The 25,577-nt window shown below is 44.6% G+C and overlaps 1 protein-coding gene across 2 annotated transcripts in view; it reads right to left on the reverse strand.

The window, feature by feature from the left end:
- SAMD4A (sterile alpha motif domain containing 4A) overlaps positions 1-9,476 on the reverse strand; it is a 228,482-nt gene extending 219,006 nt beyond the window's left edge. Inside the window, exons 1-2 of one of the 2 annotated variants that reach the window (XM_018054121.1) lie at positions 9,131-9,476; positions 7,288-7,917 (exon numbers count right to left, since the gene is read on the reverse strand). In XM_018054121.1, coding sequence (XP_017909610.1) covers positions 7,288-7,483 — 196 coding nt within the window. In that variant the 5' untranslated portion in view covers positions 7,484-7,917; positions 9,131-9,476. The remainder of the gene's footprint in view (positions 1-7,287; positions 7,918-9,130) is intronic. The other variant, XM_018054122.1, reaches the window with a different exon arrangement.

Raw genomic sequence — 25,577 nt, forward strand, 5'->3', positions numbered from 1 at the left:
TCACCTCTGGACACAGCTCCCAGCGCTTGGCTGCAAGACTTGGTCAATTATGTGTACTGAGGAACTTGGTCCCACAGTTTCTTACCAGATACTCTTCTCTGGGTACCATTTAACAGTTTAATCTATAGTGTAAAAGAAACCACTGAATCATTTGATTGCCTTTATCCCCCTGGTAAACCAAGGCAAGGAAAACTGTATTAAAATGATGGTACCTTGGTGAGAACAAAACCCTAGAACTAGCTTAGGAGTCCTAAGGAGTGAAATGAAAATGAAGTGTTAGTTGCTCAGTCGAGTCTGACTCTTTATGACCCCATGGACTGTAGCCTGCCCAGCTCCTCTGTCTGTGGAATTCTCCAGGCAAGACTATTGGAATGGGTTACCATTCCCTTCTCCAGGGGATCTTTGCGACCCTGGGATCGAACTCAGGTCTCCTGCATTGCAGGCAGATTCTTTACCGTCTGAGCCTCCAGGGAAGCCTGAGGAGTGAAATGCACCTACATAACAGCAGCAGGTTCCTCTGTGCTCCGAGCTGGCTCCTGGGGTGCAGGCTGCAGGACAAGGCCCACACCCTGACTGGTTAACCTCCAGAGAAAGCCTGGCTTCTCTTCTGAAAGTTCTGCTTTCCTTAGGAGATTCCTGCCTCAGGCAGCTTCCACAGAAGCAAAAAATAGCTCAGAAGAGACGTCTGATTCTGCATCTTAATCTATGTGACTCGGATGAACTCAGACTTGGAAGGAATGATTAGAAAAGATGGAAAGGAAGGAACAGGCTAAAACCTCAAAGTAATTATATGTTTAAAAGAAAAAAAGGATTTTTATGAGCACCACAGCTTTCCTAGCAAATGAACTACATAAGGCACTTCCCTCATGGATGAAAACCTCCAAATTTCTCCTCAGGTCAAGGAAGAGAGGTATTTTTTCCTCTCTAGTGTTGTCAATTCATATTAGAATTAAGCTTCTGCAGGATATACTGGGGAGTTTTCAGTTACTTCTCAGTGCTTCTGATACTCATTTCACTCTCATTTGTTTATTTAAACATAAACAAACCAATTTGACTGCTGTTAAGTTTGTCTGCCTTCTAGTTGCTTTGATGGGACCTGTTTATAACACATGCTCATCTGCTGAAGCCTTTGAGCATCCAAGCTAAACAACCAAATCCAACTTACTCACAAGATCACAAATGTGTGTGACCTGCTCCCTGTCATCCCAGACCAACCAAATAAAAATTACAACACTCAAAGTAAAACGTATTTCAGATATAAAGTCCCTATACATTTCATTCCACAAAATGATTTCTCATTTTCATGTTCACCAACTAAAGGGGAAAAGTGTTGACAAGTTATTTGGGAAAATTGATTTCAGTGCTGTGTTTTTTAGGACCCAATCTGACGCTGGCAAAGATTGAGGGCCAGAGGAGAAGTGAGCAACAAAGAATGAGGTGGTTGGATGGCATCAGTGAATCAATGGGCATAACTTTGAGCACAACTGTGGAAGAGAGTGAAGGACAGGGAAGCCTGGCATGCTGCTGCAGTCCATAGGGTTCCAAACAGTCAGACACGACTTAGTGACTGAACAACAATAATGATATAGAATAGAACGATACAGCTAAAATATAGCAGGTGGAACAAAGTGCTGTGTGTTAAGTCACTTCAATCGTGTTCAACTCTTTGAGACCCCATGGACTATAGCCTGCCAGGGGAGGGATTCTCCAGGCAGGAATACTGGAGTGGGTAGCCATTCCCTTCTCCAAGGGGTCTTCCCGACCCAGGGATTGAACCCGCGTCTCTCGCATCTCCTACACTGGCAGGAAGGTTCTTTACCACTAGAGCCATCTAAAATAAAGGAAGTGGAACAAAGTAGATATATCTTTTCAGGGTTCCAACTCATCTTTGACATCATCCAGATATTCCTTTAAATAAAAGATGTCTTATTAGGAAAACATTATTTATATAAATTCCATATTAATACAGGAAAATTTAAACCTGGGGGAAAGAATAGCTCCTTACTGAATTGTTAACAAGTAGCTTCCAGACAATAACAAAGTTTTGTTAGCTCCCTTCTACAGGCAAGCTATGGTTTTTCCAGTAGTCATGTATGGATGTAAGAGTCAAACCATAAGAAGGCTGAGCAATGAAGAATTGATGCTTTTGAACTGTGGTGCTGGAATAGACTCTTGAGAGTCCCTTGGACAGCAAGGAGATCAAACCAATCAATCCTAAAGGAAACCAACCCTGAAATTCACTGGAAGGACTGATGCTGAAACTGAAACTCTACTACTTTGGCCACCTGACTGACTCACTGGAAAAGACCCTGATGCTGGGAAAGACTGAAGGCAAAAAGAGAAGTAGGTGGCAGAGGATGAGACAGTTGGCGTCACCAACTCAACAGACATGAATTTGAGCAAACTCCAGGAGACAGTGAAGGACAAGAAAGTCTGGCATGTTGCAGTCCCTGGGGTCACAGAGTCAGATATGACTTAGTGACTGAACTACAACAAAGACTCAGAAATTAATTGACCAGCCTAGTCTGATAGATTTCAACATTCATACTCTAGGAATCCTCTAGACATATTCCCTCCTATGGATATAAAAGAATGGCCACCTGATAATACTTTCTTTTCCTCACTATCTCAACCCTTCCTTCTCCCCAGTACAGCAATGCTGAGGGCAACAAAGCTGCCTTGGGCTTATGACGCCACCATGTAGCCAGAATGGAAATCTGCCTCACTTCTCCCATGTTCGCCTTTCAGAAAATCATGCATATATTAGAAAGCTTTCCCAAAAGTGTACACACACACACACACACACACACACAACCTCTTTCATCTTTTAACTCTCTTCCTCTTTCCTCATTCTCAGGACACCTCTGCCTAAAAGTCTTCTTGGGTTCTCTATCATCTCTGTAGGATTAAGTCAAATTCCTTAGTTTGCAAAGTCCTGCACAAACATCACTTCTGTTTTAACTTCTGTCTCTTACAGCCCAGCATTCTACATCCTTCCAACCACTAAGAACTCATTATTTCTTGCACACAACCAGGCCCTTTCATAAGACAACATTTCTATGAATGGTATCTCTTCTGCTTGGAAAACAGCTTCATGCCTGCTCTGTACAATTCTCTTTATATATTAAACCAACTCCTATTCACCCTTCAAAATTCAGCTCAAGCTATATCCTCTGCAGTGGGGTTTTCCCTGATTGCCTCGGGCAATTACCTGTATGTTCATAATGTTTCCAGAATCCCCACCCCACCACCCTTTTTATTGCTATACCTCTGCACCTGTGATACGGTATTAGTCATTTACTCAACACTGGGTATCCATGGACCAGGCATTGGAATATAGCAAGTTACCTTTGCATTCCCACTGCACGACACAAGGCCAGGAGAGTAGTAGGCAGTCAGTAAATGTTTGTTGAATGAAAAAGCAAAAGAATGACAAGCAAGATCTTATCCAGGAAATATCACCAGGAAAGCCCATACTCTTTTGCTTTCCTTTTACTCAATTTTGACTTAAAAAAATCAACTCAGATGCAGCATACCTCTACTATAGTAACCAAAAATCATCAAAAAATCATAGAATTAACATCTTTATCCTCTAAAGAGAATAAATACACCCATAAGTCCTTTTCATTCTCCACCATTAGCTTTATCTCCAACATTACCATTTCAGGTAATCTTTTCTCTTGTATTTATTTATAAATACAGTAACAATCCTTTTGCCATTTATTTATTACAAACATGCAATTTCTCCACAAAATATGAACTGCTTGGTTAGTTAGTAAGTCTGTAGATTCACTTGTGAATCTCCATTTATTACACTATTTCCACTGGAAAATATATTTCAAGTTCAAATGACAAAAGTCATACACCAGTGCCACAGAATCTATTTTTCTTTGAAGAACTACAAGTAAAATCAACAGGTTCCATTTTTAGGTATCAAATGACATTTAACATCAGAAACAGTCATCTACATACTGAGACCGTTCAGAACTCACAATGCTAACCTGTAACCTAGGCTCGTGGCTAAAGGACGCGTATGTGAGGTTATGAGGGTTCTAGAAACAACCTTCTATCTCAGAGAACTGATCATAACCAGTAACCACTGACTAAATCCAGAGTGAAACACATATCCATAAGGACTAACTAAAGGATGTCTTTGGATCTCTGATGACTATGAACCCGAGGCAAAGGATGACCAGTGAACCTCCAGAATCTCAATAAACGCTAAATTCAAAAGAACAGAAAGCTAGTATCAAAATACATTCCACAGATTTCAAATAAATCATATTTAACGTGAAGGATTATCTCCCTATTTAAAGTTAGTCCTGGAGAAAACAAAGCCAAGTGTACACTAATTTTGCTATACTGAGATCACACCCCAGATATGAATTTCATTCTCATTTACCAAGTTTTAAAATCTCTCAGCACCAGAAGAAATATGTGTTTGTTTAACTCATAATTACAAAATAAGGTAAGTGATATATGAGGATTTTGGTACAGGAAAAATCAGCCAGCCAATGAATGAGTCATTCTAACAGCCTAGTTTTCTGAATGGGTAATAGCTTTACATACCAAAAGAGCTTTGGAGGTTAATTACCTTGAATGTTAATATTTCCAGTGTTTATGGCAGATTTCCCTTCCTTCCCAAAGAATGTATCTAAAAATGTATCATTTTTGGTCATTTTTTTGGTCCTTCACTCTCATTAATGGTAAATAGCAATTATGGACTTAGCTAATTACAAAGTAATGTCTGAAAAGCCAATTGAGAATCCCTACTCTAATATTCCCAAACTTCAGGGCTTTTGCTCCCAATTCTTATATTTAAAGTTATAATTTTTCTATTTCCTAGTTGTCAAACTGTCAGGGGTCAGTTTTCACTGTTGGTTACAGCAGCTCCTCACTCCATTCTAAATTGTGCTACCGTGTATTTGCTATGGATCATTTGTCAAATAAGAATAAAAAAGTTAGGACTGTTATTTAAAATAAGAGTAAGTTCCGAAAGAGGGTCTGAAGTATTCTCCCAGACTTTATGCCATCTAGTTCGGTTGCTGAGTAGGCACATCTGCCCCTTTCTTGGTTCTTGGCTAGGTTCCAGATACTTACAAGAGCTGTGCTCCAGACTCAAGCATTCTGTGACAAATGTCATTGCTCTTTATGATCCCCCTCCTAATGCAGATGTAAACCAAACTATCACAGTGACCTCACTAATGAATTTCTGTACTTGCCAAACAACAAAACAAATGCAAAGTTTCCAAGGAAGCAAAATATTCAGGTTGAAAGATAAATCCAGAAGCTGGAAAATGGTCCCTATCTTACATAATAGTTACGGTTTCATATATTACAGCATTTAGCATCATGAACAGGTAGGTAGCTTACACAAGTAAATATGGTTAAAAAAAAAGGTAGGGGAAAAATTACCAAATGATTTTTTAAACTCACAGAAGTTCAATTTTTTCTCAGTTTATTAAATTATTAGATACTTAGGCTAAGAAATTTCTTTTTAATTTTACACATCTAAACTGATGTGTAATTTTTATTTACACATTTAATTTTTCACTTACTAAACTGATGGCTGCTATACTAGGAAAAGTCTTCTCTTTTACTCAAAGGGAAAAATGGTTGCTCTAACCTGTGAGTAACCTAAAGGTCAATATCGTTTTAAACAATCCCTACAAGCACTGAGGTCAAGCATTCAACATAAATTAATGTACTTAAATTGTACTTAAAGTTTATATAACCTTGTTCATCAAACCTGAGAAAGCAAAACCAAGCAGGTGATCCAGGCTACCCTGTCACATTGAGAACGGGATTAAAGAGAGTAGGTCACCAGTTATCCCAGTTATGTTTCCACACCCTTATGAAGGAGGCTGGTCCTCCAGCTATTTATAAAGACAGAACTGAAGGGGAAGGGGCCCTGCCATGGCCACCTTTGTGAGTAACACCCAGGGTGGGCTGTTAGGTTCAGGCTGAATCCCCTGGGGCCTTGTGGGCTTTCCCTCAGAATGGCCCACCATACTAGGCAGCCCTGGATCCTTTGGGTGCAGTCCTGTCTGGTCAGGAAAAGGCCTGTGAAGATTTCCAGTGGTCACTGCCAGCCTATGATTCTATATATGGAAACATCCCATCCTAGTGTGTCCAGTACTGTGAGCACCACACCAGGGAGGAGCAGTGAGCAGCAGACCAGCCTCCCTCTTGCGCCCCGCCAGCACACTCACTTTGGTGTCTCCCAGGCCCTGCTGCCCTGAACTGGACCTTGTCATCAAATGGCAGCCTGGACCTCTGCTGAGTCTTGCAGGCTGGCGGCTCTAACATGGAACAGCTGGAAGAGGACCCTGCATTCTTTTCTCTGCATAAACACTGGGGGCTCTGTTCACCCTCCTGCTGCAGCATGAACTAAAGAATTTCCCCATCCCAAATTACAACCAACAGACCTTTCCCCAACCCCCACCCTCACCCCTTACCCCCAGCCCCGGATATAATTCCAGTCTGTCACCACCCATGCTAGCAAATAGCAAACTGCTGAATATATCTCAGTGTATTCACTTTCTATACTAGTTGAGGTGTCTGTAAATACACTAGCAGGGTAATAGGAAACAATTCTGTTATGTTCAGTAAAGTTTCCTGACAAAAGCATTAAAGACACTGATTCATGCCTGCTCCCTATGAGACCCTTTCTATAAGATGCGTATCAATATAAATAAAGTCGTGATAGTTAAGTGTAAGCACGTAGTATACGAAATGCAAATATCATTTTAATAGTCTGTAGCGTCACCTACAAATTATTCTGAAAACAGAGCTCTAAAATTGGAATATCGGTGGAGAAAAAAAAGAATGTAAAATTGGGTTTCATATATTCCTCATGTAGCCTAGTCAAAGCTCAGCTTCTGAAGGGCAGTCTCAGGCTTCTTCATGTGTTGCTGAAATCCAGAGAGCCACGTTGCCCAAAAGGAGGAAAGAAAAAAAGCCCAGAAAATCCAGACTCTACGTGACCTGACTTAATTATTTCCCAGGAAACTGCATGAGAGAAAAATCAATCATTCATGCTACCGTAGCTACCACACGGAATGAACTGAAGGAGTTGACAGTGAGCAAAAAAACCCGAAGCTGCCAGCGGAGGTAAGTGGGCGGCACGGCCTCGGGGGAGAGATGCCAAGGACCCGGGGGCCGCGGTGGTTCGGTCCCCAAGGACCGGCGATCTGGGGCGGGGCCAGGCCCGAGGCTGGGCAGCGGCGGTTGGGGGTGGGGAGGGGAACCGGGACCGCGGGACGGCGGCGGCGGCCGCGCACTTACCCGGACTGTTGGCCTCGCCTTCGAGGACGTGCAGCTCGGCGCAGTCGGCCAGCGAGTGCTCCAGGCAAAGCTGGAGGAAGCGGGCCTGGGTCTGGCTCACGCGCTTGAGCAGCGACAGCAGCGCAACGGTCTGCTCGCACTCGTTCCAGCCCTTAAACCAGCCCGCCAGCACCCCGACCTGGTCGCGAAACATCATGGTTAGGGGGCGGCCCTCAGTCTACAAAGCCCCCGGGGCGCCCCAGCCCGCCCCGCCCGCCCCAAAGTTTGGCGGAGCCGCAGCCCCGCGGCCGCGGGAGACGCGTTCCCGTTCCAAGGTGGCTCTGGTGCCCGGACGCTGCAGGTACTGCCTCGGCTCCTGCCTCTCTCGTCTGGTTTCAGTTACGTTCTGGTGGTTCTGGCTGATTTCCCCAGAGATGATGACAGACAGTAGCACGGAAATATTTCTTTTTTAAAAAAAATAACGATTAAAAAAAAATTTCCCCACAAGGCACACAAACTGAATGAAGGCTCTCTTTCCCCCTCCCCTCTTCTCGCAGCTTCGGGATGGTGATTTCCGGCGTCCCGAGGTCTCTTCCCCGCTGGGCAGCAGCTCGGACCCTTCACACCCGCATTCCCGAGTGGCGATCACCACTGGAAGGAGAGAAAAGGCTGCAGTGAGACCTCGGCCAGCGAGGGAGTGCGCCGGTGAAGCTAGTGCATCTGAGGGGGCGGAGGGGGGCGCGCCGCGGGGTCTTAGTCTCCCAAATTCCGGCCGCCCCCTCCGCACCCGGATGCTGGAGAGGAGCTATTCCCGTTCTGGGAAAGGCAAGAAGCCTCCTTCCCAGGTGCGTGAGGAAGACCGCACGGCTTCCTGTTGCTGCTGCTGTGAACGGCTAGTGCTCCCCACACACCCCGCCCGGGGTGGCCTCGGGGGCTGTGCCTGCAAACGCCCGCACCAGCAACAGATCTTCCTCGCACAGAAAACTTGCACTGCGGCTGCGAAGGGGCGCGGGGTGGGGGTGGGGGCTAATGCAAAGCAGAGGCGGAGGCGCGGCAGCCCGAGTTCCTTCCTCCTCCTCCTCTCCCTCCTCCTCCTCCGCCACCTCTTCCTCCTCCTCCTCTCGGAGAAGCAGCCGAACGGCTGCAGCTCCATCTACAGCAACAGCCAGCATCTCCACCGCCAGGCGCCCCTCTGGATTTAGGCCGTGAGCAGCCGCGGCAGCAGCTCGAGACAAAAATAAACTCTCCCCACCCAGAGCTCAGCGCCCAGCGGGCAGAGGCGCAGCCGGAGCCTCGGCTCCCGCGCGCCGCTCGGCTCCAGCCCACCCGGGAGGTCTCTGAGGGTCCGCTTCGCCCTAAGCGTTCAGATGTGTGCGTGTGTGTGCGTGCGCGTGTGTGTGTACTCGTGTGTGTGCTGTAGGCATCCTGCCCCAGCTCCCGCCGCCTACGGGCGGGTCCTGCCGGCCCAGCGCCTGGCCCGCGCGTCCCAGGCCGAAGTCGGCACGGCCACTGGCGCACGCCGAGCGCGGAGACAGTCGGTGCCCACAGCACTGCCCCCCGCGGCGGGCAGGGCGGTTCCGTGGGGACTGCGGCTCCGTGCCGCCGGCACACGCCCCCGAACGACCGCGAAGAAGAAAAGTTCGGTTTCGAGGGCTCCCCCAGTCCTAACCCTGTCCGGGTGGCCGCCAGCGGCGAAGAAGAGAGAGCCCAGCGACTCGGCCAGCCCTCGAGGGGCGGCTCGCTCTCAGCACCCCCGTTTCCCGGTTCCCAGAACTTCTCGAGCGGAGGCGGGGGAAGGCCCCCGGGAAGGGGACCCAGAGACCGCGGGCCCCTCGGCCTGGGGCGTAGGACAGAGTGCGCTCACCTCGGAGCGGCTCATCCCGGCGGCTCGGGGCCCCACGCGCGGGTCCGGGGCGGCTGTGGCTCTCAGCGAGGCTGGGGGCGCCCGGAGGGCGGGCTGCGGGCCATGCCGTCGGGGCGGGCGGCGCGGAGAGAGTGCGGCGCTGCGGGATAGGGCCGCCGCCGCCGCCGCTCCTGCTGCCTCCAGTGTAGGCTCGCGGAGGACTGAGCCGCCCGAGCCGGAGCTCCCCACATGCTACTGATTAACATACACCATTACATCATGGGCTTGGCAGGGAGCGCCCGAGCGGGGGGAGAGGAACCCGGGCGGCGGCGGCGGCGGCACGCGGGGGGAGTCGGGGGAGGATCCCCGGACCCGGCCGGCGGCGGGGGTGGGGGGAGGTGGATTCCTAAGTGGGGACCAGAAAAGGGGAGGGGAGCGGAGAGGGAGGAGCCAGATGGCGCAGAGGGGTCGGGTTGGAGGAACGGCGGGGCGGAGAGGGAAGAAGTTTGGGGAAGGGGAGGGGTCCAAGTGAATTCCTGCCCTCTGCTGCCTGCCTGTTCTGGAGGGGCCAGGGCGCTTAAGCAGCCGGACTGCGGACGGGAGGGGACCCGGAGGGTGCTTGAGCGGGGGCGGTGCTGCCACCGGCTGCTCGTCCTTGGGAATGTGGTGCGCGGACTCCGGTGACCCCTCGGCCCTACTGGGGCCCGAGGGTGGCAGAGACTTAGGGTCAAGGACGCTGGGGGTGTGGACAGGTTCCGGGGGTCGCAGAAGCAAAAGGCAGAGGAGGCCGAGGAGTCGTATCAGGGCTGGAAGTGCCTGGGCACCAGGCTCCGTGCTGCCCATGTCCTCTATGAGCGCGAGAAGTTCCCGGGCTGCTCACCCCTCGCCCGGGTCGGACCTCAGATGTCCTTTGCTCTTGTGGGCGGCCCCGGCCCCTTTGGGGCCTCGCTCTCCCCTGGGGAAGCCGCCCGACTTTGGGGGCCCGCTGGGAAACTATGCCTGGCGCGCTGGCTGCGGCTGCGGCTCCGGCTGCGGGCCTGGAGCGGAGAGGAGCTCCGCCGCTGGGGGCCAGGAGGCGGGCGAGGCCACCTGTCAGCGCGTCTGCGTCGTCGCAGGGCTGGGCAGCCTTCACCTGGCCCTGCAGAGTGCGCGAGGCTTGGGCCGAGGCTTCAGAGGTCCTCGCAGCGCGCGCCAGGGGGTGGGGTGGAATTGTGGGGTGGGGGGTGAGGCGCTGAGGCCAGGCAGCACAGGGAGGTCTGGGAAAGTGGCCTCGGCTGGTCTCCAAGGTAGAGAACTGGTTAAAAATACCCTAAAACCTAAAAATCTCGGTGCCTTCTGATATTATTTGAATATGCACAAGAGGACTTGGTGACCAAATCCAGACTATTCCCCATGTTTTAAGTGAAAACACAGAGCCCTCGAACATTTCTCCAGCAACCTGTGGCTTTCTGTATGAGTACTTCTGAGACATTTGTGAAACGCATGCTTCAAATCCAGCCTCTTTACTCTCGCTAATACAGTATTTTTGAAGATAAAGTGTCTGAGATATTATCCACGGATTTAACACTTCCTTCTTTAACTCCAGCATATGTCCCTGGATTTTCAATCATTTCTTCCTTCCTCCCTCAAACCTAGTTTCTGCACCATTTAGTTCCTGTGAGACACGTGACAGGACCTAACCATCTGCTGGGGTATTGAAAAGGTCTGTGGAGCTGCAGAAATTTAGGTGTTACCATTAAAATAGGGTATGTGAATAATTTTCTTAAGCTCATTATTAGCCAGCCAGGAAAGGTATCTGCATAATTTAATGAATATTTTACCCCCAAAACAAGAATTCTAGAGTCAATGGTTTAATTTTGTTTTGTCTTATTATTACAGAGGCAGGAAATCTTGACTTCATTTTCTCCAAAATGTTATTATCATTACTAAGCTAGTTATTATTATTACTAAGCTAGTACTTAGTAATAATCGCTATCAGAAAATGGGGAAAAGGTTTCCAGCACAGGCTATCTCAGTATACACCTTGCTATCAACTGCAACCAAAACAGAAATTGCCCACCTGGGGCTTCCGGAAGCCTCCGAGAGTTTTTTTTTTTTTTTAAAGAAAGTGGGAAAAGTCACTTTCATTAATTATTGTCACCTGCAGTTTACTAACTCAATAGTAAAACTGAAAAACAAAACCAACAAACCTTGAAGCGAATTGAATTCTATTTAAACTGAAGAAAGAAAATACTGCCACCTACTGGAAAAGCGTACTGCTTACAGCAGCCTTTGACCTAAGGAAAGATTAAGCTAATTTGGGGGCTATTTTTTGAAAAATACAAAAAGGAGCGTCAATGAGTTGCCAACCTGCCTTGTTTTTGTGGGTTCACAATACTTGTGACTTCCCTTGCCTCTGGGCCTTTCCCCTAGTAGTGGAGATGAAACCCAGAGTGGAGATGAAACCCAGTGAGGCTGCTTCACTTCCTCACAGAGTGAAGTCACCCTGAAGGAAGGAAACCCATACTCTCAGTTAAATATTTATTTTTGTCTTAAATACGGATTTTTCCTATTTGAACCTCTACCCAGTTTTTATGGATAATTAAGAAGTGGCTGTGCTCAGACAGTTGTTGAATCAGACACTCAGTCCAATTCCTTGCCGACCTCATGGACTGTAGCCCTCCAGGCTCCTCTGTCCATGGGATTTTCCAAGTGAGAATAATAGAGTGGGTTGTCATTTCCTCCTTCAGGGCATGTTCCTGACCCAGGGATCAAACCCGTGTCTGTTACATTCCCTACATTGGTAGGCAGATTCTTTACCACTAGCACCATCTGGGAAGATTAAGAAGTGGCTAACAGTTACTAAATACCCACATGACTTGGAAAAGGAGTTTTAGTGCAAATTCTAACTTCCAGAGAATAGATGATTAGGCAGTAACATGGGAGGAGTGGGGTTTTATTAATAGGTGAGCTAGAAACATGGCTGGCAGGGAGGGAAGCCCAGGAGACAAGCCCAGATCCTTCTCTGTACACTGTACTCAGAAAGGTGCGGAACTGATGAGCATGGAGGCAAGAATAAGCTATGCTGGCCAAGATGTAGAGAAGGATTTGACTATGAAAATATTAGACTTGGGTGACTGAACAGAAGTACCCAGGAGTGAGGAAATCTGAAGACTGATTGAAAGTGAGCCAAGCTGGCATCTCCTCTGATAGAACTCTATCTCTGTATTATTTGCCACTAGGATCTAGTGTGCTTCCTGAAGAGTAAGCACAGCCACAGTTAAGTAGTTTCTGTACTGAGAATATTATTTAAAAATAATTATAACGCCTGCTCTCGTAAACTTGTTACGAGGTCTGAAAATAACTGGCACGTTACTTTGTACATAGTAGGTACTTGATATATATTAGTTTTCCTTCTTTGTAGGCACAGAGTATGTTGATTTGGCTAATTTACATCTTGGGTCTGCCTCATAAAGAAACATGCTTTTTCATTCTTCAAAAACGTGCCCTCTCAAAAGCCCTGTAATAAGGCCTAGGAGAGGATTGCCAGGGCTTGAATTAGGATTCAAGGGGATGAAGAGAGCGATGTGGAGGAAGAAACGGCAGAACTGGTGACAGATGGAATGTGGGAAGGCTAAATCAGGAGTCAGGTCTGCTAAGATAGCAACAGTGAAAGGCAAGCTGGGTGAGGCCCAGGAGCCGTGGCTTAGGGAGACTAAACTTGAGTTCAGATCTCATTAGAAGGAGTTCAGAAATATCTCAGTGTTGGCAGGGGCACACATTCAGAGAGAAAGCCGGTAGTCTGTTAGCCCAGGGTAGAGAGCTAATGGCCAGCACCAATTTCCTATATCCCTAGCACCGTTTTATGCCGGCTCCAGGATCATGGTTGCTGACTCAGTTCAGTTCAGTGACTCAGTTCAGTTCAGTCGCTCAGTCGTGTCTGACTCTTTGCGACCCCGTGGACTGCAGCACACCAGTCTTCCTTGTCCATCACCAACTCCCAAAGCTTGCTCAGACTCATGTCCATCGAGTCGGTGATGCCATCCAACCTGGGCTGTTGACTGGCCCAGAGTAAACCTGGCCGGACCAGCCAGTGGTAAAGCAGTGGGACTCTTGAGGAATCTGCTTTTGCTTTTCACTGAAGTTCTTACCACTCTCAGTATAGTTTTCAGATTTTCTTCAGTTCCTCAATTTAGAGGATTTTTCCAGGGAAAAAAAAGACTTCTTAAACCCAATGGTAGGAAAACTATCCATGATGACCTATAAAGTTGGGATAGGAGGGGAGAGGAAGCCTCAAGAGGGAGGAGATACATATATAATTATGACTGATTTGCATTGTTGTACAGCAGAAACCAACACAACGTTGTAAAGCAATTATCCTTCAATTACATTTTCTTTAATTAAAAAACAAAAAAGGAATGCCACTACCCAAAGGCCATTCCCTGGTGGCTCATTCAGTAAAGAATCCGCCTGCAATGTGGGAGACCTGGGTTTGATCCCTGGGTTGGGAAGATCCCTGGGAGAAGGAAAAGGCTACCCACTCCAGTGTTCTGGCCTGGAGAATTCCATGGACAGAGGAGCCTGGCAGGCTACAGTCCCTGGGGTTGCAAAGAGTCGGACATGACTGAGCAGTTTTCATTTCATGTCACTTCACTCAAAGGCCATAACAGATGTGATTAGTTACTCTTCAGGAGTCAAACATGAATATGAATTGGATGGACTTGTTGAATTCATGACGAAAAGATTTTTTTTAAATTTTGATAAAACATGTATAACATAAAGTTTACCCTTTTAACCAGTCTTAAGTATAAAATTCCATCACATGAAATACATTCACATTGTTTGTACAACCATCTTGAAGTATCCATTTCCAGGTCTTTTTCATCTTATCAAACTGAATTTCTGTACCTGTTAGACAATAAATCTTCATTCCTCCATGCCCTTGGTCTCTGCGAACCACCATTTCTACTTTTTGTTTCTATGAATTTGTCTATTCTAGGTACCTCATAAGTGTACTCATACAATATTGTCCTTTTGTGTTTGGCTTATTTCACTTAGCATAATGTTTTCAAGCTTCATCCATATTATAGCAAGTATCAGAATGTTATTCCTTTTTAAGGCTGATTAATGTTGCATGAAGACAACTTTTGAGACAGCTTTCTCTAGAATGGAGTTTGATAAGAAAGGTGAACTCTAGTTTGTAGGGCGTATATTCAGGTAAATTGTCTTTTTGACTGATTTCTAAAGAGTATAATCCAAACTTACTACCTGGCACTTAAATAAAACACAAATTCAATTGAACCGCAATTTCAAACACAAATGCAGATGGGTTCACACTTTTTAAAAATAAGCAAATGTGTGAAATTTTAAGCTATAGGTTTTTTACAGTAAAATATCTTACATCATAGATAAATTTGCAAATAAATATAGTCAAAAGGTTAAATATAAGTGTTGTAAACTACTCCTATTTACAGGCTTTGTATAGGTTAGGATTACGAAAGTAGGAGCTTAGATCATTAAGAGGGATAAATTGCCCTAGAATATCATGAGAGGAAAGAAAGCAAAAATTATTTGTCTAGAAGTAGTTGATTTAAGAATTGCCAGTATCTTTTTGAACTGAAAATGCTCTTGAAACGTGTCCACAGTTTTAAATATTAGGTTGGCACAAAAGTAATTGGAGTTTCGGACCATGAACTTTAAATCATCATAACTAGGCTCAAACACATTTTTATTAATTAAAATAAGAGCAATTACAACAACACATTTTGCCAGTGAGAAATAGGTTTGTTTATTCCTATAGTGTAAAACTCTGTGCTTCAGGATTCAAGGAACTCTTGGAAAGCATTTTCTGCCTCCTACTGGTTGTGGAAGCATTTTCCCTGCAAAAAGTTGCTTTAAGAACTGGGAGTCAAGTTGGTGAGAAGTCAAGTGAATATGGCAGATGAAGAAAAACGTCATAGCCCAGTTTTGAAGCACTGATTGTGCAAGTCAGGCATTGTCGTGGAGAAGAATTGGGCCCTTTCTGTTGACCAGTGATGGCTGCAGGCATTTGCAGTTTTTAGTGCATCTCATCAATCTCTGAGCATACTTCTCAGATGTCATGGTTTCGCTGGGATTCAGAAAGCTGCAGTGGATCAGAGCAGCAACAGACCACCAGTGACCATGATCCTTCTTTGGTGCAAGTTTCGCTTTGGGAAGAGCTTTGGAGCTTCCTCTTGGTCCAACCACTGAGCTGGTCATTGCAGATTATTGTACAAAATCCACTTTTCATTGCATGTCACAATGTGATCAAGTTCATTGTTGTGTAGAATAAGAGAAGACAACTTATTTGACAGCTTTAAATTTGTGGTCAGCTCATGAGGCACCCACTTATCGAGGTTTTTCACCTTCCCAATTTGCTTTAAATGCCTAGTGGCCATAGAATGGTCCACGTTGAGTTCTTTGGCAACTTCTCATGTACTGTAAGAAAGTCAGCTTTGATGACTGCTTTCAGTTGGTCCTTGTCAACTTCTGATGGCCAGCTGCTATGCTCCTCATCTTCAAGTCTCTTGAGTCCTTTACAAAACTTCTTGAACCACCACTGCACTCTATGTTCATTTCATTAGCAGTTCCAGGCCAAATGCATTGTAGACGTCTCGAGTTTTCTCCACTGTTTTATGACTCATTTTGAACTCATTAAAAAATTGCTCAAATCTGCTTTTTGTCTAACATTATTTCTATAGTATAATATAAAATAAACAGAAGGTATGTCATTAGCAAAAAAAAAAAACATAAGCGAGAAATGGACATTAAAATGATGTATAACCACATTTGTTTAAGAGAGCATTCCAGTATCAAATGGCAATGTTCAACAATACGAAACAGCAATTTCTTTTTTAGTAACCTAACAGCTGACATTTTTTTCTAAATTAACAAACTCCTCTTTATTTTTTAAGCTTTTAATTTTGTATTGGAATATAACTGATCATTTTTTATTTGTATGGGAGTATAAATGATTGATGAGCATGAAGGAGGAGAATGAAAGAGCTGGCTTAAAACTAAATATTAAAAAATGAAGATCATGGCATCTGGCTCCATTCCCTCATGGAAAAGAGAAGGGGAAAAGGTGGAAGTAGTGACAGATTTCCTCTTGGGCTCTAAAATCACTGTGGATGGTGACTGCAGCCTTGAAATCAGAAGACGTTTGCTTCTTGGTGAAAGCTACGACAAATCTAGACAGTGTGTTGTAAAGCAGGGACATCACTCTGCCGACAAAGTTCTATATAGTCAAGGCTGTGATCTCCCCAGTCGTCAGGTAAGGTTGTGAGAGCTGGACCGTAAAGGAGGCAGAGAGCTGAAGAACTGATGCTTTTGAACTGTGGTACTGGAGAAGACTCCTGAGAGTCCCTTGGATAGCAAGGAGTCAAAACCAGTCAATCTTCAGGGAAATCAACCCTCAATACTCATTGGAAGGACGGATGCTAAAGCTGAAACTCCAGTATTTCGGTCATCTGATGCAAACAGCCGACTCACTAGATGCTGGGAAAGATTGAGGGCAGAAGGAGAAGAGGGCATCAGATGATGAGATGGCTGAATGGCATCACCAATGCAATGGATATGAATTTGGGCAAACTTTGGGAGATGGTGATGGACCAAGAGGCCTGCGTGCTGCAGTCAATCCATGGGGTTGCAAAGAGTCAGACGCGACTGGCTGACTGAACAACAACATAGCTGATTAACGGGCTTCCCAGGGGTGCTAGTAGTAAAGAACCCACCTGCCAATGCAGGAGACATAAGAGACTTGGGTTTGATCTTTGGATTGGGAAGATCCCCTGGAGGAGGGCATGGTAACCCACTCCAGTTTCCTTGCCTGGAGAAGTACCCATGGACAGAGGAGCCTGCCGGGCTACAGTCTATAGGGTCGCAAAGAGTCGGACACGACTGAAGCGACTTAACACGTACATACTACTTAACATGCACATAACTGATTAACAATGTTGTGATAGTTTCAGTAGACAGCAAAGGGAGTCAGCCATACATATACATGTATCCATTCTCACCCAAACTCCCATCAACATGGAGCAGTGTTCTCTGTGCTATGCAGTAGGTCCTTGTTGGTTATCCATTTTAAACATAGCAGTGTGTACATGTCAATCCCAAACTCCCTAACAATCCCTCCATAGCTGATATTTTGTAACATACACATCTAAAGTCATATTTCTATAATCTAAACAAAGATCAGACTCCCCTTCTCCAATACTCTTTAAAGCAACCTATCTGTGATGAGAACATTCCAAGACTGCTGGCACCAACTTTCTCTTAACCAGATACTACTGTTGCATAGGATACATTAAATATTGATTAATCCCATATTTTCCACATCCTTGAAATGTCCCTAGTTAGAAAATTTATGAGAAACTGCCTGGTTACACATTTAAATTTTATTGCAAAATTTCTCAGAGTCTTTGTTATCCTAATGTTCATTGTGCTCTTCTGGAGAGTACAGTATATGGCAGGTCCTAAGAAAGCATCACTACGAACAAAGCTAGTGGAGGTGACGGAATTCCAGTAGAGCTATTTCAAATCCTGAAAGATGATGCTGTGAAAGTGCTGCACTCAATATGCCAGCAAATTTGGAAAACTCAGCAGTGGCCACAGGACTGGAAAAGGTCAGTTTTCATTCCAATTCCAAAGAAAGGCAATGCAAAAGAATGTTCAAACTACCGCACAATTGCACTCACCTCACATGCTAGTAAAGTAATGCTCAAAATTCTCCAAGCCAGGCTTCAGCAATATGTGAACCATGAACTTCCTGATGTTCAAGCTGGTTTTAGAAAAGGCAGAGGAACCAGAGATCAAATTGCCAACATCTGCTGGATCATCAAAAAAGCAAGAGAGTTCCAGAAAAACATCTATTTCTGCTTTATTGACTATGCCAAAGCCTTTGATTGTATGGATCACAATAAACTTTGGAAAATTCTGAAAGAGATGGGAATACCAGACCACCTGACCTGCCTCTTGAGAAACCTATATGCAGGTCAGGAAGCAACAGTTAGAACTGGACATGGAACAACAGACTGGTTCCAAATAGGAAAAGGAGTATGTCAAGGCTGTATATTGTCACCCTGCTTATTTAACTTACATGCAGTGTACATCATGAGAAACCCTGGACTGGAAGAAACACAAGCTGGAATCAAGATTGCCAGGAGAAATATCAATCACCTCAGATATGCAGATGACACCACCCTTATGGCAGAAAGTGAAGAGGAACTCAAAAGCCTCTTGATGAAAGTGAAAGAGGAGAGCAAAAAAGTTGGCTTCAAGCTCAACATTCAGAAAATGAAGATCATGGCATCTGGTCCAATCACTTCATGGGAAATAGATGGGGAAACGGTGGAAACAGTGTCAGACTTTATTTTTCTGGGCTCCAAAATCACTACAGATGGTGACTGCAGTCATGAAATTAAAAGACGTTTACTCCTTGGAAGAAAAGTTATGACCAACCTAGATAGCATATTCAAAAGCAGAGACATTACTTTGCCGACTAAGGTCCGTCTAGTCAAGGCTATGGTTTTTCCTGTGGTCATGTATGGATGTGAGAATTGGACTGTGAAGAAAGCTGAGTGCTGAAGAACTGATGCTTTTGAACTGTGGTGTTGGAGAAGACTCTTGAGAGTCCCTTGGACTGCAAGGAGATCCAACCAGTCCATTTTGAAGGAGATCAGCCCTGGGATTTCTTTGGAAGGAATGATGCTAAAGCTGAAACTCCAATACTTTGGCCACCTCATGTGAAGAGTTGATTCAGTGGAAGACTTTGATGCTGGGAGGGATCGGGGGCAGGAGGAGAAGGGGACGACCGAGGATGAGATGGCTGGATGGCATCACGGACTCGATGGACATAAGTCTGAGTGAACTCCGGGAGTTGGTGATAGACAGGGAGGCCTGGCGTGCTGCGATTCATGGGGTCGCAAAGAGTCGGACACAACTGAGCGACTGAACTGAATTGAAAGTTCCTGGAGCCCAGAACGCCTTCTTCATAGGTCTTGTAGTACAGTGTTGCCTGGGACATGGTTTGGGAAATGCTGGGTCTGATAAAGGGTTGATGAATTAATTTGTAAGGCAGCAATGGAGAAACAGACATACAGAATAGACTTATGGTCACGGGGAGAGGGGAAGAGAGAGTGAGATATATGGAAGAGCAACATGGAAACTTACATTACCATATATAAAATAGATAGCCAATGGGAATTTGCTATATGTCTCAAGGAACTCAAACAGGGGCTCTTTATCAACATAGAGGGGTGGGATGGGGAGGGAGATAAGAGGGAGGTTCAAGAGGGAGGGGACATATGTACACGTATGGCTGATTATGTTGATGTTTCAGAGAAAACAACAAAATTCTGTAAAGCAATTATCCTACAATTAAAAAATAAAAATTTAAAAAGAACAAGGAAAACAATAAAAATGAAGAAAGAATTTAAAATTGTACCCACAGTTCAATATTGAAAGGCAGGTACTTTTCAGCCAATGTAGGAAGGTGATTAGTGATTATGAGCACAAGCTTCAGGCAAAATAAAACAAAGCAGAACTGGATTCAAATCCTATCTCTACCACATGGTGGATGTGTGAGATGGGCTATTCAACCTAAGTTGGTCTCAGTTTTCTATCTGCTGTGTAAACTGAGCCAGGTATCTAGGAGGTAATATCTAATTGTATCAATTAGTATAGCCAGGAAACAGAAACCACTAGTTATTTTTATCAGAGACCATGAATATAAAGAGTTGGTTGCTGAAAAGTCGAAAGAACACGAAGGTATCTCACAGGTAGCAATTACAGGAAGCAGCTATCACCCAGAGGGCTGGGAAAACAAAATGAAGAAGTTGGAATGATAAAAACTTAGAGGTTTGGAGGAGGGGCTCCTCAGAGCTAGAACTCAGGTCTCTGAGGAGGGGGCACTGCTAGGCTGGGGTCCGTGTCCTCAAGGGGTTGAGGAGGCAGGTTTGGCAAATGTTGAGAGGACTGCAATCTGGTTTCAACTGCCACTTCTGAAATCAACCAGCAATGTCAAGGTAAAGAAGCGAGGCTTGAGTGATGCTCACAGGACCAGGAAGCTAGCATGAAGCCCATAGGAAACCAACAGGAAGGAGCAAATCCCTTCTTCCTCCTGTCTTCCAGTTTCCCTCTATTGTTCTAGTTTACAAAGTCTCATAGGGAGCCCGCTGACAAAGCAGAAATGTGGTTTGCTGAGTCCTACCCCAGCATCGGGCTTCACAGGTAGTGCAGTGGTAAAGAATCCGCCTGCCAAGCTGGAGAGGTGGGTTCAATCCCAGGGTCAGGAGGATCCCATGGAGAAGGGAGTGGTGACCCACTCCAGTATTCTGACCCATGGACAGAGGAACCTGGCAGGCTACAGTCCATGGGGTCACAAGGGTCAGACATGACTTATCGACTGAGCACAAACACACACACCAGCATCACAAAGCCAAGTATAGAAGGGTGGGTTTGCATCTGAGAGGGAATAACAATTGCTGGCACAAATACGAGGCTGCCGTCTATGGGGTCACACAGAGTCGGACACGACTGAAGTGACTTAGCAGCAGCAGCAGCAGCAGAGCATCAAAAGTCTATGACAGCTATTGCTCCTCCCTGAACCTGACTGACAGTCCAATGCCTGGTGTGGATTTGCAGAACTTCCATACGACCTATACAGTAAAGAGAGACAAACCTAAATGCCTGCAAGTTCAACGAAATAAGTGAAACAAGCCTAAATGCAGGCTTAACATCACAGCTCAAACTTCAAATGCCTAAAACTGAACTCCTGATTCTGCCCCTTCCACCCTCCCCAAATGCATCCCCCCTCAGTTTTTTAAAAGTGCAACAAGGTTACCTCCCTGCTTTGACTCTCCAATGTCTTCCCACTGCAGGAGGACCATCCTGACTCCTGCTCATGACAAGGTCTGCCCTCTCTCCAACCGCATCCACATACCTCCTCCTCCTTTACCCACTTCCAGGCCCATAGGACTTTCTCTCTTCCTCTACCACCCAAGTTCTTTTTCATATTGTGCTTTTTGCTTCTTCCATCCAATATCCTGTGCCCAGGCTTCTGACAAGGCTGGTTTCCTCAACCCTTAGGGCTCAGCTCAGTTGTAGGCTCTTCAGAGAGACCTCCACCAACACCATCCTATCTGGTTACCTGGTAATTTGCTTTTATCCTTTGGAGTATGCAGCATAAGCAGTATCATCTTATTTGTTAAATTTACTATTTATTGTTAGTCCCCTCCACTCATTCAAGTGAATTCCACAAGGACAAAGACCTCCCGTATCATGTTCATCCTCTAGCTCTAGCACCAAGCACAGCAGCTAATCCAAATAAGACCCAAGTATTCATTAGATGAATAGATGGTGTTCTGAGTGTACAAACGTGAATAAGACAGAGTCTTACCAGTTTTACCAACTGTTATCAACTTCACCCAGCCCACAACTAACAGCTATCCTAGACCCCTTGGACTTCAGAAAGATCAAACCAGTCAATCCTAAAAGAAGTCAATCCTGAATATTTATTGGAAGGACTGATGCTGAAGCTGAAGCTCCAATACTTTGGCCACCTGATGTGAAGAACTGACCCACTGGAAAAGACCCTGATGCTGGGAAAGATTGAAGACAGGAGGAGAAGGGGGCAATAGAAGATTAGATGCTTGGATGGCATCACTGACTCGATGGACATGGGTTTGAACAAGCTCTGGGAGTTGGTGATGGATAGGGAAGCCTGGTGTGCTGCAGTCCATGGGATCACAAAGAGTTCGACTGAGAAACTGAACTGAACTGAACTACACCTCTCATCTCCATGATCCAAATTGATTAAGTCCTTAGGATCTTGCTGTTTCTCAACTGGATTACTGTAATAGTATCTCAATCCTGATTTTACCATTGTTAGTCTTCTCTCATTTCAAACTCTAAACTATCCTACAAGTTTATATATTTATTCATAAGTAATTGACATGTTCTGCAGCTAATCCAAGATTAGTAAAATTTAATTTCTTATGCAGATAAAAATAAACATGAATTCCAATCTTTTCCCCACATTCCACTTTGTAGATCACTACATTCAAAGCACTTCTAATACTGACATTTCTTAAATGCATATCTGACTGTATTGCTCTGTTTAAAATTATTGCAGTGATTTTTCAATACTTTAAAGATTTGATCATCTGAATTTTATCCTTTGGTTAATGTGGTGTATCACACTGGTAAATTTGCATATGTTGAAGCATCCTTCACCTCCCTGGAAAATATTCCACATGATCACAATGTATGATTCTCTTCATTATTGTTGAATTTGGTTTGCTAATATTTTGTTGAGGATTTCCATGTGCAAATGAATGAAGTTGAATCATATCATATACAAAATTTAACTCAAAATTGATTATTGACCTAGATGATAAAACTTTAAAAAAAAAGGATTAAATCTTTGTGACCTTGAGTTAGGCAAACCTTTCTTAGATGTGAGAACAAAACAGTAGCAGAAGAAAAAACAGCTAAGTTGGCCCTCATAAATATTAGGAACTTTGATGCTTCAAAGAGCACCACAAAGAAAATGAAAAGAGATCCCCCCATAGAATGGGAGCAAATATTTGTAAATCATATATCTGATAAAGGACTTGTATATAGAATATAAACCCTTAAAAGTCAATAACAAAAAGTCAATTCAGTTTTAAAATGGGTCATGCTGCTGCTGCTGCTAAGTCGCTTCAGTGTCTGACTCTGCCTGCCAGGCTCCCCCGTCCCTAGGATTCTCCAGGCAAGAACACTGGAGTGGGTTGCCATTTCTTTCTCCAATGGATGAAAGTGAAAAGTGAAAGTGAAGTCACTCAGTCATCTGACTGTTAGCGACCCCATGGACTGCAGCCCACCAGGCTCCTCTGCCCATGGGATTTTCCAGGCAAGAGTACTGAGTCTAAATAAATATACAAATGGCCAATAAGCACATGAAAAGATGCTCCACATTAGCCATTAGGCAAGTGCAAATTAAAACCAGAGATATACTGTAGAATGGTAGTTGCCAGGGACTGGCATGAGGGGGAAATAGGGAGTTGTTATTTAAAGGGTGCAGAGTTTCAGTTTTGCAAAATGGAAGTTCTGGAGATCTGTTGTGCAACAATGTGATGTATTAACACTACTAAACTATACGTTTTTAAAGGGTAAGAATGGTAAATTTTATGTTATATATTTTTTTTACCCAATAAATTTTGATGCCGCTTCACACCCAGTAGGATGGCAATAGTAAAAATGTAATAACAAGCTTTGACGAGGATGTGAGAAAATTGGAACCCTGTTCATTGCTGGTGAGAATGTAAAAGGGTACAGCTGCTCTGAAAACAGTTGGGAAGTTCCTCAAATTGTTGAACATAGAGTTGTGATATGAACCAGCACTTCCACTTGTAGGCATATACCCAAGAGAAATTAAAACATATGTTCCCATAAAAACTTGTAGCCAATGTTCACAGCAGCATTTTTCATAATAGCTGAAAAGTGAAAAAATCTAAATGTCCATCAACTGATGACTGGATAAATACAATGTTATAGCTGTACAATGGGATATTATTTGGCAATAAAAAAATAAAATGCTGATTTATTCTATAACATGGATGAACCTTACAACATTATGCTAAGTGTTGTTTTGTGGCCATTTACAAAAGGCCACATGGCGTGTGTGATTTCATTTGTGATTCTACATGTAATTACATTCTATTTAATGTCCAGAATAGGCTGGTGCAGTGGTAAAGAATCCACCTGACAATGCAGAAGATGAGATGGATCCCGTGGAGGAAGAAACAGCAACACACTCCAGTATTATTGAAGAATCCTATAGACATAGGAGTCTGGTGGGCTACCATCCACGTGGTCACAAAGAGTCAGACACGACTGAGCAACTGAGCATGCATACACAGGCAAACCTACACTTTTTATTATTAAGAAGGTAAATTGGTGGTTGTATAGGGTTGGGGTAAGATGGCAGGGATTTGCAGTGATGGCTAAATGTACACAGGGTTTCTTTTGTGGGTAATTAAAGTGTTCTGAAATTAATTGTAGTGGTGGTTGGAAAATTCTGTGAGTACATAAAACTCTTGAATGGGGGAATTATATGGTATTTAAACTGCATCTGTTAAGCCGTTAAAAAGAAAAAAGGCAAAAACAGGTAAGGCCTTGCAGCTTTTACCTTGTTTAGTAGGAACACTCACTCTTGAAATCCTGAGCCCCCATTTAAGGAATTTCTCTTAAGACCACCTGGCTGTGACAAAGTCCAAGCCACCCGAAGAGGCCACAAATTGTCCCAGCTCATCCCAGCTTTCGATCATCACAGCCTGAGCACCACATACATAAGTGAAGAGCCTCCAGATGACTTTAGTCCTCTGGCCTTGAGTCACTTCAGTCATTTGGGTCTTGCCAACTAAGCTTCTAGACATCCCCATCCCTGCCATATCCTGTCCCAATACCTGACCACACCATCTGTGAGCGTAATAAAATGGGGGTTGTTTTATACAACTCCATTTTGGGATGGTCTGCAAAGCCCACTCTTCTGATTTTCCTTCTACCTCACTGTTTACTTCTCATTGTACTGGTCCCCTGCCACCCCCAGTCTGCCCAAATGCTGGAGTATCCCCTCAGTCCATGGACCACTTCTATCCCCACGCTCAGCCCATCAGTGATCTCACGTGGACTCACGGCTTTAAATGCCATGCTGATGACATGGCATCAAGGTAAGATGAAATTTACCAGTCAGACCTCTCCTCTGAACCTCAGAGAACTATATTCACCTGTTTATTTGAGATCCCTACTTGGATGTCTGACTGGCATCCAAAATGGAGCAAAAACACAGCAACTCTTTTCCTCCAAAACCACCTTTTCTCAGTTGCTTCTGTCTCAGTTAAGTGTCCCTCTCAGCCTTGCAGTGGCTTAGGTGTCTTTGTCTAGATATACGCAGCTCAATTCCTGGTCTTCTACAGTTCTCTATTAATAAATTCCTGGTGAGGCCTTTCCTGACCATTGCATTTGAAGTAGAATCCTCACTTCCATCTTTCTCATTGCCAACTCACCATCTCAGCTTTGATTTTCTCCATAGCACTTAACCTCCACTTGATACATGATATCATTTACTAATTTGTCCTTCTCTTTCCTAGAATGTAAGGTCCATGCAGACAAGGGGTTTTGTGTATTTTTTTCACTGTTGTATTCTCATGCTCACACAATGTGTAATGTCTTTGGCACTCAGTAATCATTCAGTTACTGAATAATTAGAGTTCAGGGAGCAAAAGAGATGAGATCAAGAATACAAGCAGTGTTGGCCCCAAAAGGAGATATAATATACTTCCTCTTTGGGGGAAGAGAGAAAAGAGTGGCTTTGAATATGTAAACAAGATATTAACAGTAATACCTGTCATACATGAGAGAATAGTATATGCTATGCCCAGGTCCAAGTACTTCACACACATATTAACTCTCAACACATATA

This window comes from Capra hircus, chromosome 10 (genome assembly GCF_001704415.2).
Source record: "Capra hircus breed San Clemente chromosome 10, ASM170441v1, whole genome shotgun sequence".
NCBI classification, from domain to species: Eukaryota; Metazoa; Chordata; class Mammalia; order Artiodactyla; family Bovidae; genus Capra; species Capra hircus.